Genomic DNA, 16070 nt, shown 5'->3' on the forward strand with positions numbered 1-16070 from the left:
TGTGACCCAAGAACTTGTTAATGCCAGCTGGAATGTCCTGATTCTGGTACATACATTCTGGTTCACCAAAGAACATCGTGTGAACAGCTATAATACAGCTGTTCAATAAGGTTTTTAAATGAAAGCCAGGATCACAATGGTCATTAAAATCATTGTGCAATGTATGTGTAGCTACTAGGTAGGGAGTTATGTATATATATATACTGATAATATGTTCTTCGTGTCTGTATCAAAGTATGAGACACCAGCAGAGGTGAACAAAACAGGTTTGTGTCAGACAAGAGACATTTATTCACTTGTCTCTCTGTCAGGATGTAAATTAAGCATTGTAAGCTAACACAGTGGAAACCTATGTATATACAAAGGTCAAAAAAGAGAGGTGTAGTCAATAGGGAAGCAGCACGCAGGAAAAATAAGCCACGGGTGGTTATCCTTTCTGTGAGTTCAGACAATGAACTTTGGGGAGTATAAGTAAAAGGCAAAGAAGACATCCCCTTATTCAGTACCTAAGAATTAAACAGGCAGTGTGTTTACATGCATGAATATGAAATCTCAGCCAACCTTGCTTGAAGTGCTGCCGAGGACTTCAGGGTGAGATAAATTTCTTTAGACAGGACGTTAAACTGTTAGCTAAATTTAGCCTCTAGAAAGCGTGTTATGATTTTGTTTTATATGTACCCATTTGTTTCCAATATTCTTATTAACTACCCCTTGAATCTTTGGTAATAAACTTATCCTTGGTTTCACTTTATCTCAGTGCTGTAGTATTAAGTTAGGTACTAATCCTGAGCTGAATCATACAAGCTGGTGCATACACTGTTCCTTTGGGGACAGCAGATCTGGTATTTCTGTGCGTGTTCAGTGGATAAGGGGCTGGGCACTACAGGGGAATGCTTCAAAGGGTACGTCCAGACTACCCAGCGTATCGGCGGGTAGCGATCGATTTATCGGGAATCAATATATCGCGTCTCATTAAGAGGCAATATATTGATCCCCGAACGCGCTCCCCGTCAACTCCGGAACTCCACCGGAGCGAGCGGCGGTAGCGGAGTCGACGGGGGAGCCGAGGCCGTCGATCCCGCGCCGTGTGGACCCTAGGTAAATTGATCTAAGATACTTCGACTTCAGCTACGCTATTCATGTAGCTGAAGTTGCAGATCTTAGATCAATCCCCCCCCAGTGTAGACCAGCCCAAAGGGACTCAAGGACTGGGGAGTAACTATTATTAACCTGCAAAGCAAAATAAGGGCTAGCATTGCCCAGAGGCGAATGCTTGGGTGGCTAACAGGCTGCTGGATGCAGGGAGCTGACACTCAACTAAGCACAAGCAAGTTCCCCTCACACAGGGGGCGGGGGGAAAAAGGTAACTCACAGTTCTGGATACCCCAAAAACCGTCACAAAGTATAGCACTGTTTTCAGCACGCCTTGGTTCCCATTTAAACATTGATATTTCTTGGGTTAAGCACAACAATGGATTGGATCAGCAAGGAGTCAACTGTACAGCAGCCTGATTTTCAAAACTCAATTTCATTGCACTGCTGCTACTAATGGAGAGGTTTTGTCCAGTCCATCGTGACTCTTGCTTCTTCAACTTGAACAGAGTATCTGCCGAGATTCAACTTCAGAAAGGCTGACTGGGAAGGTTTTCTCTCTGAATTGGATGAAGCCATCTGTAATGTTACTCCAGCACACGAGCACCATGGAAAATTTGTCCCCCTGATGCGGAAGACTGCCCAAAGGCACACCCCTAGGGGACGTTGGACATTTCTGAAAGCCCAGGTACATATAAAGACAAGTCAACAATATAAGAAATATTCAGAATGGTGAAGAAACCCCTGGGCTTGGGGAAATGCTTACGAGCGAGATTAGAGAGAAGCGACGCAACCGCTGGAGGGAACGGAGTGAAATAACAAACCTGTGACATAATAGCTAAAAAGCATAGGCCACCATTTGCTAGCTGAACCCTGATGGACAACAAGCAAAGCACATCGCCACAGTCTCTCCCAGCTAAGTGGCACACCAGGCCACAAAGTAAAGTGCAGAATGAAACAAGTTAAGCAGGAACTTTGCTTGCTCCTTGGAGACAGCAAAGTCCACAATGAGCAGCTCAACACTGAGGAGCTGACAATAGTCATGAAAACCCTGAAATGTAGAAAGAGAGCTGGACTCGATGGTATAGCTAATGAACTATTATTACTACATGCACCTCAGGACGAGAGTACAGAAATGGCTGCTTCAGTTTAACTCTTGGATGGAGATAATGCATATACACAGGGTGTGGAGACAGGCCAAAGTGGTTGCACTACTTAAACTACATAAAGACCCTAGCTCTGCAAAGAGTTACCTCCCAATATCCTTACTCTGCTCAACCTACAAGCTATAGGAGCTGATGATGATGGGTAGAATAGCACCAATAGTGGAAGGGTAACTGACTGAAGACTAAGCCAGTTTCTACCCAGGACGTTCATGCTGCGGCCAAGTGGCAAACCTAATTCAATACTTCTAAAATGGCTTCAAAATCTGCAAAATTACAGGGGCTGTGTTTGTTGAGCTATCACCTGCTTATGACACTAGGAACCGTTATGCACTTCTACTGAATTGGCAAGAATTCTGAGAAATAACAAGATAGTATAGTCATCTCCTCCTTACTCTCGAACTGATGTTCTTGTCAAGATGGATGGCAGAAAAGTCGATGGTGTACTCAACGGAATGGATTGCCCCAAGGTTCAGTGCTATCATTCTTGCTGTTAAATGTCTACACAAATGACCAGCTAGAATTCCCCAACATGCAAAGATTTACTTATGCAGATGATCTTTGTATCGCTACCCAAATGGAAAGATTTGAGGACACTGAACTCATTCTAATTGCCTCCACTGAAAAATACTATTGCACATGGTTCTTGAATGCCAACCCTAGCAAGACACAATTGTGCACCTTTCACCCGAAACACCATCAAGCCGAACAAAAACTCCAGATATTGTGGGATGGTACAATCCTTGAGCACTATGAACATCCGGTGTATCTTGGGGTCACATTAGACCAGTGGTTCTCAACCTATTTACCATTGTGGCCACATATGGAGCTCTCTCTGTGTTATGTGGGCTGCATTCACACAATGTATATACTCCCTATATGGCCCTGAGGTTGTCACATAGGCTGCAGTTGTGTGCTGATTGGGCTGCAAGCAGCCCATGGGCTGAGAACCACTGCCTTAGACCAAATGCTGACATTCAAAGAGCACATCAAGAAAAAGAAAGTGAACTCCCGAAATTGTATTCTCCAGAAACTAGCCAACATAAAATGGGGAGCTGATCACAACACACTCCGAGCAATCTGTTTCACCCTCTGTTACTCAAATGCAGAGTACTGTGCCCCAGTCTAGTTACACTCAAACCATGCACACCAAATTGATACTCAACTCAATTAATCCTGTAGGATTAACACAGGAACTTTGAAACCAACTCCCACACTGTCGCTATACTATCTTGCAGGGACTGCACCACCATCTGTGAAGTGGGATGCCTTCAGTAAAAAGAATCATGCACCTGGTTGTCTCCCCGAGACATATACTGCATGGACACATTCCACCATGCAAGAGGCTGAAGTCCAGAAAGAGCTTTGCCTCTCAAAGTCCCTTACTTCAAAATACTACTGTGGAAGGCTATAGTGTAACAAAATGGCAGGAAATGCCGATGATCTTGGAGAATCCGGTTTCTTCAGAACAACTCCCCCAGGCACTGGCCTCAAATGACAATACTGATGTGCTCTAAATGGAGAGAGAGCTAGAGTGGCAAAGACTGGTGACAATGTGACCAAGTGGAAGCTGAAGAATGAACCCAAATGTGATTGTTGAGAGCATAGGCAAACACATCCTGTACTCCTGAGGAACTATTAAAGGTAAGTGACAACACCAGGTCTTGCCTGCAATTTTGGATGGACAAGCTATGATGATGAACTCAAACAGAAATTTGTTAGTCTCTAAGGTGCCACAAGTACTCCTGTTCTTTTTGCGGATACAGACTAACACGGCTGCTACTCTGAAAGCTGTCAAACAGAAATGGTTTCTTATTCCACCTTTCTGAAAACCCTAACTTCTATTTAAACTCCTGTACTGACCTCTGTGACATTCTATACCTTGGGGGAGCACCCGGTAACCCCCATATTCCTCATTTATATATAATTGTGATAAAGCAGGCCATGTGAGGTATCAGGAGAAAGGTTATGATCTGCTGAAAGTCACTGTTCTATCGAAATATGCATATCATTAATGCATATGAAGTTATAAGAATTGTGTTGTATGGTTGTCACTAAAATATGCTGTGGGTTTGGGAAGCGCCCAAATACTAGCTCTCCAGAGACAATGCCAAGGAAAGTAACTAATGTCCGGGCGGGTGTCAAACCACCATTAACAGCCATTGTCCAGCAAGGGAGCTACAATTCAATGACTCACCTGCATAAGGCCACACCAGGGGAATTGCTCAACCTTGCCTAGGGACTCAGTAATGCCCACCAGACATGGACTAAGGCCAAGGGTATAAAACAGAACACAGGCCCAGCATGTGGCCACTTTCTCCTGCCCCCACCTATGCTGCAAGCAACAAAAACACTCAGAAGACTGAAGACCCCAACAGAGGGGACTGGCCCAGTTTAAGGGACAAACCTGTACATTAAGAACTGCAATATCCAGTGGGGTGAGAAAAACTGCTTAATCTAGATGTTGCCCAGTGTAATAGGCTGCACCCCGGGGATCCCGTCACAACCTCACACAGCATCTCAGGGTGCAGGAGCTTGTTCCTTACCTTTTAACTGGTGATGGTACTAAACTTTGCCTGTCAGTACTCCAGTCACATAACCCTGCTGCTCTTGTTTAGTGATTTTCCTCCAGCTATTGCACAGAAGAGGTGAACTGCAAAAATTAGAATATATAAAAAACAATAACTTTGCTATACCATCTAGTCCAGTAGCTTTCAACCTTTCCAGACTACTACACCTTTCAGGAGTCTGATTTGTCTTGAGTACCCCCAAGTTTCACCTCACTTAAAAACGACTTGCTTACAAAATCAGACATAAAAATACAGAAGTGTCACAGAACACTGTTACTAAAAAATTGCTTACTTTCTCATTTTTACCAGATAATTATAAATCAACTGGAATATAAATATTATATTTACATTTTAATGTATAGTATATAGAGCAGTATAAGCAAGTCATTGTATGAAATTTTAGTTTATACTGACTTCACTAGTGCTTTTTATGTAAGCCTGTTGTAAAACTAGGCAAATATCTAGACGAGTTGATGTACCCGCTGGAAGACCTCTGCGTACCCCCAGGACTACATGTACCCCTGGTTGAGAACCACTGATCTAGTCCACCCTCCTCCTCCCAGTGCAGGATTACCTCCAGGCTTGGAAACTTTACCAGACTACTACTGCCCAGAGATCAAAAGATGAGTGAGGTCAGAGGGCAACAGTCTGGTGAAATGCCAGCCCATGGGCGGCACATGAACCTCCTGCTGGGGGGAGGCCAATCCCACCCACCCCCCTTCTGCCTGAGACCCTGCCAATCCTCCACCCTTTCCGCCCCCTCTCCTCCGCTGGAGCACCAGGCAGGTGACCTCAGCACCGGAATGCTGGGCAGAAGTGAGCACCGGCCACAGCTGCCCCAAGTTCCAGCTGCAGGCCTGCCAGCCCCAGCCCAGGCCATGGGGGAAGAGTGGGAATTGGAAACAGGCAGGAGGCGGTCTGGGGGTGGAGTGTGGGCGGGACCATGCTGGGTTGTTTGGGGAGGCCCTGGTCTGTGTGATATGGGCCACCCATACCAGCCTGCTTCAGTTTGTGGAATTTCTTCTACAGCTTTGTTCTTAAGACTCAGGACCGGCTCTAGGCACCAGCAAACCAAGCATGTGCTTGGGGTGGCACAATTCCAGGGGTGGCATACCGGTCTTTTTTTTTTTTTTTTTTTGCTTGGGCAGTTGCACTCTTGGAGCTTGGGGTGGCAAAAAACCTAGAGCCGGCCCTGCTTAGACTCCACTCAGAGGCTCCATCTTTTCTATCAGCCAGTGAGTCAGAAAAACATGAAGCCTTCTCTCTCACCATCTGTATCTGGCTTCTTTCTTTGAAGCTTCCACAGCAAAGCCTCCTGGTTTTTAAGGGAGGATTCCATCACAGCCTCCTGCCTGCTGGAGGACATGGGGGTGTTTCCACTACTCCAACCTCATACTTTGTTTTGTTAAATTCCCTTCTCCTGTAATAGTTACAGCTGCTTCCCAAGCAGCAGCAGAATGAAAATGGGATTATTTTTGGCACTCTCACTGCTGCCAATAAGGTTATGAAGAGCAGTTGCGAAACTGAGGTTGTGTTAATTTTACTCAGATACAGTGTGGCAAAGCCCTGAGCAGCAGCAGAGGCACTGGTACCATCTGGCTGCAGACTCAGGAAAAGAGAACAGGTTTACACCTTGGCAACCATAATGGGTAAAAACATGGCCTTTCTCGAGGGGATGCCATGCTGGAGGGGAGGATTCCCCACGATGCCCGCCCATGTGCCCCACGGGAGGGGAGGGATTCCCCCCGGCCCCCACTGGAGAGGGTTCCCCAGGATGCCCCCACAGTGCCCCACTGGCGGAGGGGGGGGGAGTTCCCCAGGATGCCCCCTCCGTGGCCGCCGGGGAGGAAGGAGGCCTCCCACAGCTGCCCCAAGGTCTCACCCAGTTCAGCCGGTGTCGGCTGCTCCCTCAACCGTTTCCTCGGCTATCGACTCGTTCTTCCTGGGCCCTAGCGGAACGGCCCGGCTCCCCAGGGGTGGGCAACTGCGACTTCGGAGCCAGACCGGAGCAGTAGATTCGCCGATAGCATCAATGGGGGCGGTAACGGCTCTTCTTGGGAGGCGGAGGGAGGTTTGAAATGGCCGGAAGCGCTCGGGCTGCTCCGCGCCCCGGAGCGGCCGGGGTAGGCGGCTCCTTCCGCCCAGGTGCTGAGGGCGGAGATGGCGACCAAGCAGCTGGCCCGGTGCGGACCAATGGTGGGGGGAGGTGGGTAGAGAAACGGGGGACGAGGAAGGCGCTGGGGACGGAATGGAGGGCGGTTGGGGGAGGAATGGAGGGGGTTGAGGGGGGCAGGGCAGGGGTGCTGGAACAATGTGTATAGTGGGGGTGCTGAGAGCCATTGAACCAAACTGTAAACCCTGTGTATGATGGAAGCCAGGGGGTGCGGCAGCCCCCCCAGCACCTATGTGTGAAGGGAAATGAGGGGGACTGTGTGTGGAGGGGTGTGGATAGGTAAGGGGGCAGAGAGGGGTCCACTTTATTGAGCCCAATTTTTAAACGCTTCTGTTTGAGAAGCTCATTATGATTTGCCATGGTTTGATTGGGGCAAATTGTTCCGTACGCCGATTAGACTGTAACTGAAAATGGTACATTCACCACTATGACTTCATTGTTTTGTGTCCCCAAAGCTGTTAACAAAATACATATAAAACAAAAACATGTAAACAATGCAAGATGTTATATTCTTGGTAACTGAGCTAAACCACTAATACCCCCTGTCAGCCTGCCACCTGGAAGCGGTCGGGGAGGGGGGTGAGTGAGGAAATAAATGTAGTAACAGTATACAGCTAAGATTACAATGGAAATGCATTCTTGAGACTGTCCCTAAAGATTTTTGAGATGCAGCCAACATAGAGATTAATTGAGGCTGCCAATACAGTTAGTTTTTGTGGTTTTGGTTTGCAAATGTACCCAGAAGCTTAAGTAAATGGGTGCATGTTTTTGTTACTCTAATACATACATTTTGGTGTACCTTGACAGGGAGAGAAATCCCAAGGAGATCAGCCCTTAAAAGAAAAACTCTTTGTACTCCAGTGTGATTAGAGATTCCAGTCCCACCAACTGATGGATAGTTCATCAGTTGAAACAGTTGATCTTGTACATTGTTGGATTCAATTGTAATAGCTAATTTATTCATGATTCTCTTTGTTTTTAAGGCAACTTGGATTAATTAGAAAAAGTTCCATAACTTCCTCAAATGGCAAGAATCAGACTAGAACCAAGTCAAGTAAGTGGTATGTTTCCTTCTTAATGTAAATCTTTTAATTTTATAAACAGTGATACAGATTTACAAGGTGCTTTTATGTGTTGCAGGGCAGTCGTTTGACTATTTAATTATTATTGACTTTGAGTCTACATGTTGGAAAGATGGTAAACGTCATTACAGCCAGGAAATAAGTAAGTGGAAATGTAATAATGTCTGATAGCAGTTGCATCTAAAAAAAGTTTGGCTTATTTAGTTAAAAGTAAAATAGGAATAATTTAAGTGCAGAGTTTTTCTTTTAAAAGGAAAACAGGAAAGAAGTGTCATTCACTTTATGAAGTGTCAGAAACTGTATATCCAAACTATCAGCCTTTTGCAACTTGAAATATAGATTATTAAATGTCATGCTATATCATGTAATGCTATATATATATATAGCCAGTTGCATTAAAATTAGATAGGGCCATCAATTGCACTGATATTAGTTTGCAAATTAAATAATTTAATCTTATGTTTCTATAAGTAAGCGTTCTTTGATATAATAGTTTAATTTAACACTCTGCTAGAATACACTTTGTTTGCTCTGAAATAACATTCGTGCTCTGATATATTGAAATAAGTATTATTCAGAATTGTATATATTATGATACATACGAAATGGAGAAATTTTCCATTAATATAAAATCACTATCTGGGGGCACATTCTGCCTTATGTATGGTATCTACGTTTGCTTAACAGTCATTTAATTTAAATCCTAATATAAAGCAACTTGAATCATTTATACAAATAACCTTTTTTTAAATCTAGTTGAATTTCCAGCAGTTTTGTTAAACACTTCAACTGGAGAGATTGAATCTGAATTCCACATGTACGTCCAGCCTGAGGAACATCCAATTCTTTCTGAATTTTGTACTGAACTAACTGGCATAAAGCAGGTAAAGTCTTTATACTATACATTACAGGAGGCTTATAATTTAGTTAAAAAATTTTAGGATCTTAATTTTGGAAACAGTCCTGTTTACAGCTGTGCAGAAAGATATTTTTTCTGACAGTCTAAAAGTGCATATATTGTTTAAACATGAGATGAGCACACTAACAGATGTTTATATGTGCCTTTTGTTCTATCCTATCAAGAATCAAGTTGATGAAGGGGTTCCTCTTAATATTTGCTTATCACAATTTTCTAAGTGGATTCAAAAGATACAAAGGGAGAAGAAAATTATTTTCAATTCAGATGTTTCAAGCCATTCTGTTTCTGAAGCAAAATCAAGTACCTTTGTTACTTGGTCAGGTAAAGAACAGTTTTTCTTTGTTTGTTTTTTTGCTCGAATTTAGTGTTCATAAAAGTGAAACACTGATGGTGTGGGTTAGACTCTGGCATAGTATAGGCAGGTGTAAATGCAAACTTTTGTACCACAGCTCTGCAGTGTGTCACAGTCCTAACTTCAGGCCTCAGTCCTACATCATCCCTGCTGTCTCTATACAGTCTCTGGGAGCATATATTTCTGATCTGTACCCCGTTGATGTGTGTCTATGATGACAATATATATTGGGACTAGACCAAAAAAATACATTTAATTTGTGATTATTTATCCTGAGATGCTCCCTGTGTCTTTGTTTCCAGGCTCTGAGGTTCATTCCACATTTCCTTTGCTTTATAGTCACCATGGCATGTCACCATACTTCTAGGTTAAGACAACTGGCTGGGAGGTCCTTCAGAACCTATCCAACATGATTCTTTAATCAGGTCATTGTGAAGTGACATACATCACTTGTTTTCTCTGATGCCAAGTTGCAGCAATCCTAATACTTTGGACTAAAAACAAGACTACAGATTAACAATTTAGTTTGTATTTCTTTCATGGGACTGCTGGACACTACTAACAGGCCAGTGTTCTGTCCTATTTACATATGATTTAAGCCAACTTTGAAGCGAGTTCTCGACAGATATATTTAGTGTAGGGGTAGGCAAACTACGGCCTGGGACTAGGGTTGGGGGCCGCTCCACATGGCTCCCGGAAGCAGCAGCATGGCCCCCTCTCCGGCTCCTATGTGTAGGGGCAGCCAGGGGACTCCGCTCTGCATGCTGCTCCCGCCCCAAGTGCCACCCCCGCAGCTCCCATTGGCCGGGAACTGCGGCTAATCGGAGCTGCAGGGGCAGTGCCTGCGGACGGGGCAGCATGCAGAGCCGCCTGGCTGCGCCTCCACGTAGGAGCCAGAGAAGGGACATGACGCTGCTTCCGGGAGCCGCTTGAGGTAAGCGCTGCCTGGAGCCAGTATCCCTGAGCTTCCCCCTGCACTCCAACCCCCTGCCCCAGCCCTGATACCCCTCCCACCCTCCGAACCCCTCGGTCCCAGCCTGGAGCACCCTCCTACACCCCAAACTCCTCATCCCCAGCCTCATCCCACAGCCCGGAGCCCCGTCCCGCTCCCTGAACTCCTCATTTCTGGACCCACCCCAGAGCCCACACTCCCAACCAGAGCCCTCGCCCCCTCCTGTACCCCAACCCCAATTTTGTGAACATTCATGGCCCTCCATACAATTTCTATTCCCAGATGTGGCCCTTGGGCCAAAAAGGTTGCTCACCCCTGATTTAGTGCCTTCAATTACTTGGCCAATCAGTTCCCCGTATAAGGAAAGCGAAGCATTCTGCCTGCAGTGGTTATTTTGTAAACCATTGTGGTTAGTTTATTTTGCTGATCTATTAAGTGTTTTTATCAAATTCTAGTTTATTCAGATTTGATCAATACACATACTTAGTAATCATGAAAATAAAGAGTGAAAAGTTTGTTGTTTTTCTCTCGTGCAGACTGGGATCTGGGGGTTTGTTTGCAGTATGAGTGCAAAAGGAAGCAGCTGCGAAAACCTGATATTTTAAACTCTTGGATTGATCTCAGAGCAACATACAAGGTGAGAGAATCAATAGATTATATGGGTAAAAATGTTTCACCTCCACCTCAAAGGATTAAGAATAGATAGTGAAGGTACAAGTAACTAGGGTTACCTATTTGTTCCTTGTATGCATGCACACACATTTTATTGATCAATAGAAAAGAACAATGTATCCTTCAGAACTATACACATGTTAATTCTAGAAGGCTTGATTTTACAGACAAAATCTGTATCACTTGTTATACTGTCAGTAGGCCTATGAGAAATTTTCCAGCTGTTTTGACTTTCCTGCCATCTCTTGCTCTTCCTGCTTTCTTCCCTTTCTGGTCTGTCATGTTTCCATTACTGCTTTCCCTCCTTGGCTAAAACACAGTAAGCTTCTTCTGCTTAGATAGCACTTCTGAATTTAGCACAAGAATTGGGGTTTTCCCAGTTAGTGCATTCTAAATAGCACGACTGGTATTGTAAAAATGAATGACAATAAAATACTCTTGACTGGTCTAAAATTATTTGAATAGAGTCACTTTTCATTTACCATAGCAAAATGCATATTCTGTGCTTCTCAGCAAACAAGAAATATTAGGTGTTTCTTGGAATACTTTCTCTGTGTTCCATTTAAAAGGAATTTACACCACATACTACAATTTAAATGAACAGACTGATGCAATTTATAGTTGTATTCCCAATAGGCTATTCAGTTACTTCTGTCTTAGATGCAAACTGTACATATGTAACTGAAGAATTTGACAGGGTAAGGCAGCAACAGTGAATTGGTTAATATAGTATAACATTTTAGAAATGTTTTTCTTTTTCTTAGCTCTTCTACACTAGAAAGCCAAAAGGACTAAATGGTGCTTTACAGGATCTGGGGATAGAATTTGCAGGACGGGAACATTCTGGTGAGAACAACATGACAGTTCTTGTTAGAGAATCTGTTTCATGAAGCTGATCAAAATACAGCAATTATAACCCTAATTATTTCCATGTTATGTAATGTTCTGCATTACAAAAAAAAAATCTGAATAAGAGGGACTGGATGATTCAGGACACTGGGCTTTTCATTTCTAAGATCTGATTCTGCAAGGTCTCCAGGCACAGAACTTTCACTGAAGTCAATCGCAGTGCTTTGTGTAGAGGACTTGTAAGATTGGGCTCTAAGTTACTAGTGCAAAAAAGGACCAAAAGTTGGTGCCATCTGGTAGCAGTTAATACACATCACAAAAACTATTAGCATTGTTTGATGATCATGATAAATGGAGAGATCCCCAAAGATTTGAATAATCATGGAAGTTTCCACCCACACAGATTGTAACTCTCATAGTGTCACGTAGAGGAGCTTGAACTGCTACAGCCCATCCTGTACCTGTACTGTGGATGAATATTTTTCATTGTTGTCTGTATCCCTTTTAACAAGCACTACATTCTCTTAACTCTCCCCTAAGTAAGTCATTAGGCTACTTATCATTACTATTGCCAGTAGTACATTAAAATAACAGAGTTTATGATAACATGTCTTCTGAAGGGTTGGATGATTCTCGGAATACTGCCCGTCTTGCTTGGAGGATGATCTGTGATGGATGTGTGATGAAAATTACTAAATCTTTGGATAAGGTTAGTGACTTCTTCATATCTTCCTTTCTTCTTGCCTCAAGTCCCAGAGTGCAGACAAAAGGTGAGTTCACTGAAAAAACAAAACAAACACTTTAAACTTGAATTTGAGTTAAAGCATCCTTCGCAGACTCTCTCATTTGTCTCATACATTGATTTCTGAAACCTGTTGACATCCAATTTTCAAAATCTTGGATTTGCTTATGGAATCCCTAGGTACATCCAAAGAAGAATTCAGTGTCCAGATCTTTGAATGTGAACCCCACTGAAGAGAATCCACTGGGAAGTGATGATGGTGCTGAAACTTCAGCTAAAGATAGAATTTGCAACAGCAGTTGTCTAGCTGAGAATGAACATAATAAAGTTGATAAAATGGTTATAAACTCCAATGTAAAGGGAAAAGACCAGCAAGAGTCCAGTTCTACAAGTTCCTCTGCAAATGTCCATGTTGGATCTAGAATCAGTACAAAGATTGATGGATGTGGTCAAACCCAAAGCTGCTTACCTCCACATATTGGCAGACTTCCTGTTCCCTTTGGACAACTACAGGCTTCTCATTGTAATTTACTGACGGGCATCCAGAATGGATTAAATAATGGACATCTTATTTCTACTTCCAAGTATAGCTCTTCAGTACTTGGTTCAGGGCTAGTGCTTGTCTCCACTACTATTTCCTCTGTTAATATCTCTAATGTAGATATAAGTACTAGTTCTGATTGTTTATCTATGTTGGCTGATTGGGAAGATGTAGCTTTAATACCAGAATCACAGCATGAAGAAAATACAGACTCTGTGAAGCTTAAAGATGACCCAGATGCAAAGACTTCATCAGTCTCTGGTGAAGGGATGGTTTTGAAAGAACCAGCTATGAAGAATTCAGACTTTGAATGTTTGGGGCAAAGTAATGAACATTTGGAGGCTTCTAAGTCTATTGTGTACAAAAGTCCTAATACTACTATCTATGATGTAGGATTAGCCCAAAGGCAAGCCTTAAATTGTTCTGCTTTTAAGTTACCATCTGCGAAGGTAAATGCTACTTTATCAGGTACAGTATTAACTGGAAATCATTCCACCCCTTTCTCTCAGACTCCTAAAAGGAAACCATCTAGTCCGAAAACTTTACCTCCATCAAAAAAACAGTCATTCACTGTACATGAAGATGAAGCTGCATCTTCTGATCAGCCCCTATCTTTGAGAAATTCAAGTTCATACAAAGTGCCTACTGTTCTCTTAAACTCCACAATCCGCCTGAACCAATCTTTAAAAGCTGTAAAAAGTGACAAACTGACTCCACCCTTATGTAACTGTGGTCGAAGGGCTAAAAGACTAAATGTGTCCAGTGCTGGTCCAAATCATGGCAAAGTATTCTACAGTTGTCCTGTTGGAAAACAGGAAGGGAAGAAGAGAGGCTGTGGATATTTCAAGTGGGAGCATGTACTTCTAAAGGAAAAATCCACTAATGCTATTTCTACTCTTTCCCCCACTGCAGCTGGTTTAATATCTCCTGGCATAAACTCAGATTCTTCAGGAAATTCTCACAGGAAATATCCAGGTCTCAGACCTTCTATGAGAACTTGAATGTTAATTAATTTTTGTCCAAATCTTAACATATGCTAAGTGTTCACTCATACTACAAAAAAAAAAAAAGCAAATGATGCCACAGATTTCAATTTTATGAGGATTGGGCATAAGTGACATTGCTGGGCTTACTTCAGATCAAAATGGAACTCGTGAAGCATAAGTGGAGACAGTCAAACATTAATAACTTGAGAAAATTTGAGGAGGTTAGCGTGACTAACATGAAAGTATAAGCAGTTGGTATCCCAAGTTTTAATATTTTTATTCTCTTATCAGGTATTTTAGATTTTTTTTACCAGCCCAATCCTTAAATATTAGTGTTAGTGATACAAATTTTGTTTGTGACTACATTTTCCTAAAAATACATCTGTATATAAATAACTCTTTACAATGTATGCATATATCTTTAACTCTTTCTGTCTAAGAAATGATACTTGAAGCAGTAATGATGGTTTTAAAATTATTTTATATAGTCTTTATTACTGAAATGAAATAAAGATAAACGTAAATTCCTGTGACATTTTGAGAAAATAAACTTAAAAGTACCATAGCAAAAATGTTAACCCTTCAGTTGATGTAACATTTATTTTTCTATCAGTCTATCTCTATTCTCACACCATGCTCGTTACACAGTGTCTGGGACAGTCAAATGTTGTGTCAAGGCAGATATTTAGATACCTGTACTTTACTTAATAACAGAGACTACCTTGTAAATCCACCCACTTTCACTAAATGAATACTTAAATTCCAGGATTATCATAAGTGAAAACTCAATTTTGGGAAGATTTTCCTACCCTAAAAGGAAATTTTAGGGAAAATATTTTTATATATCAGTTCCAACCACAGCTTACTGTGAACATAAATATGAATGCTGAGAAGCAAAAGCATAGTCATTGACTTGAAAATTTATGCGTAAGCCCTAGATTACCAATTTACCAGGTTTATGGGTGCATTAAAAATGTATGATAGAACGAGAAACGGTTGTAGTAGAAAGGATTAACCAAAAATATCTGAGAGCTGTGAACCAGGAGTATGCAAGCAGTGAGTACAGATGCTTATTGCATGTGTATTATTTAAAACTAACAGATATGGAAAACTGCTTATGCGGGTTAATCGTCTTTACAAATTTTTGTTTTAATAAATATATTAACACTTAAACTGAGGAAAGCCTTGCAACTTGATTGCCCAGAACACAGGAGGAACTGAATGCAGGCAAGTACACTCAAATTTGTTTGCTCCAGGAGCTTGGACATGAACGCTGTTGAATAACTGAGCTGGAAGAGCATCTTGGATATTGAAATGCACAAGAACACACAAACTTTGCTATTAAATTCTTATATCCAGCCACTACCACAGATAGTAATTTTTAAACAGGAGTAGGATTTAGGCCAGACATGCAATCATGGATCCTGGTATCCTGTCAGAACTTAACAGCATGTTTAGTGACCTGGCCTGGAAATGTGGACTATCTTGAATAGCAAGTTTCAGTGTTTAATAAGCACTTTGAGTTGGAAGATGCTATAGAAATAAAAAGTGGTGGTTTTGTTTGCATGTCTATTTCCCAGCATGCTTTTCTAGTTAATAGCTACTTCATAGTAGTGCTACGGTTTGAGTTTTGGAAACATGGGTTTGGGGCTTACTACTATGTACACTGTTTTCCTGTGTGCTTTTATAACTAGACAACTGGAGTGAGAATAACAAAACTAAGTTTTTTTAACTGAGACAAAGTGCTTTTAGGCTTTTTCTGCCTAGAACAAATGGGAAAGAATGCTCACCAAGGATCTAACCCTGCATTGCTTGCATAGACAAAATTTTCACTACAGTCAGTGAAGTTTTAGTTGTGCATACAATGCACGATGATGCTCTAAATTTGTAATATGTATAATAGGTCAAGAGAACAAAAAATTGCAATATATCATATTTTTGGAAGAACAAATTATGGAAAATAAACACTAGATAATT

The 16070-nt window shown here is 42.1% G+C and overlaps 2 protein-coding genes across 2 annotated transcripts in view; one reads left to right on the plus strand and one right to left on the minus strand.

The window, feature by feature from the left end:
• Window positions 1–6772, minus strand: part of REXO5 (RNA exonuclease 5) — a 29233-nt gene extending 22461 nt beyond the window's left edge. The window contains exons 1-2 of the mRNA XM_065412575.1: window positions 6708–6772; window positions 4802–4908 (exon numbers count right to left, since the gene is read on the minus strand). The gene's annotated coding sequence lies outside the window, so the exon portion shown is untranslated. The remainder of the gene's footprint in view (window positions 1–4801; window positions 4909–6707) is intronic.
• A 213-nt stretch (window positions 6773–6985) lies between these two features.
• ERI2 (ERI1 exoribonuclease family member 2) lies at window positions 6986–14203 on the plus strand. The gene is made up of 9 exons (XM_065412529.1): window positions 6986–7008; window positions 7982–8052; window positions 8139–8222; window positions 8837–8964; window positions 9164–9320; window positions 10840–10940; window positions 11740–11821; window positions 12445–12533; window positions 12747–14203. Exons 1-9 carry the CDS (start codon window positions 6986–6988, stop codon window positions 14106–14108), a joined length of 2097 nt encoding a protein of 698 aa, XP_065268601.1. The 3' UTR covers window positions 14109–14203.
• The last annotated feature ends 1867 nt before the right edge of the window (window positions 14204–16070 follow it).

Source organism: Emys orbicularis, chromosome 10 (assembly GCF_028017835.1).
Source record: "Emys orbicularis isolate rEmyOrb1 chromosome 10, rEmyOrb1.hap1, whole genome shotgun sequence".
NCBI classification, from domain to species: Eukaryota; Metazoa; Chordata; order Testudines; family Emydidae; genus Emys; species Emys orbicularis.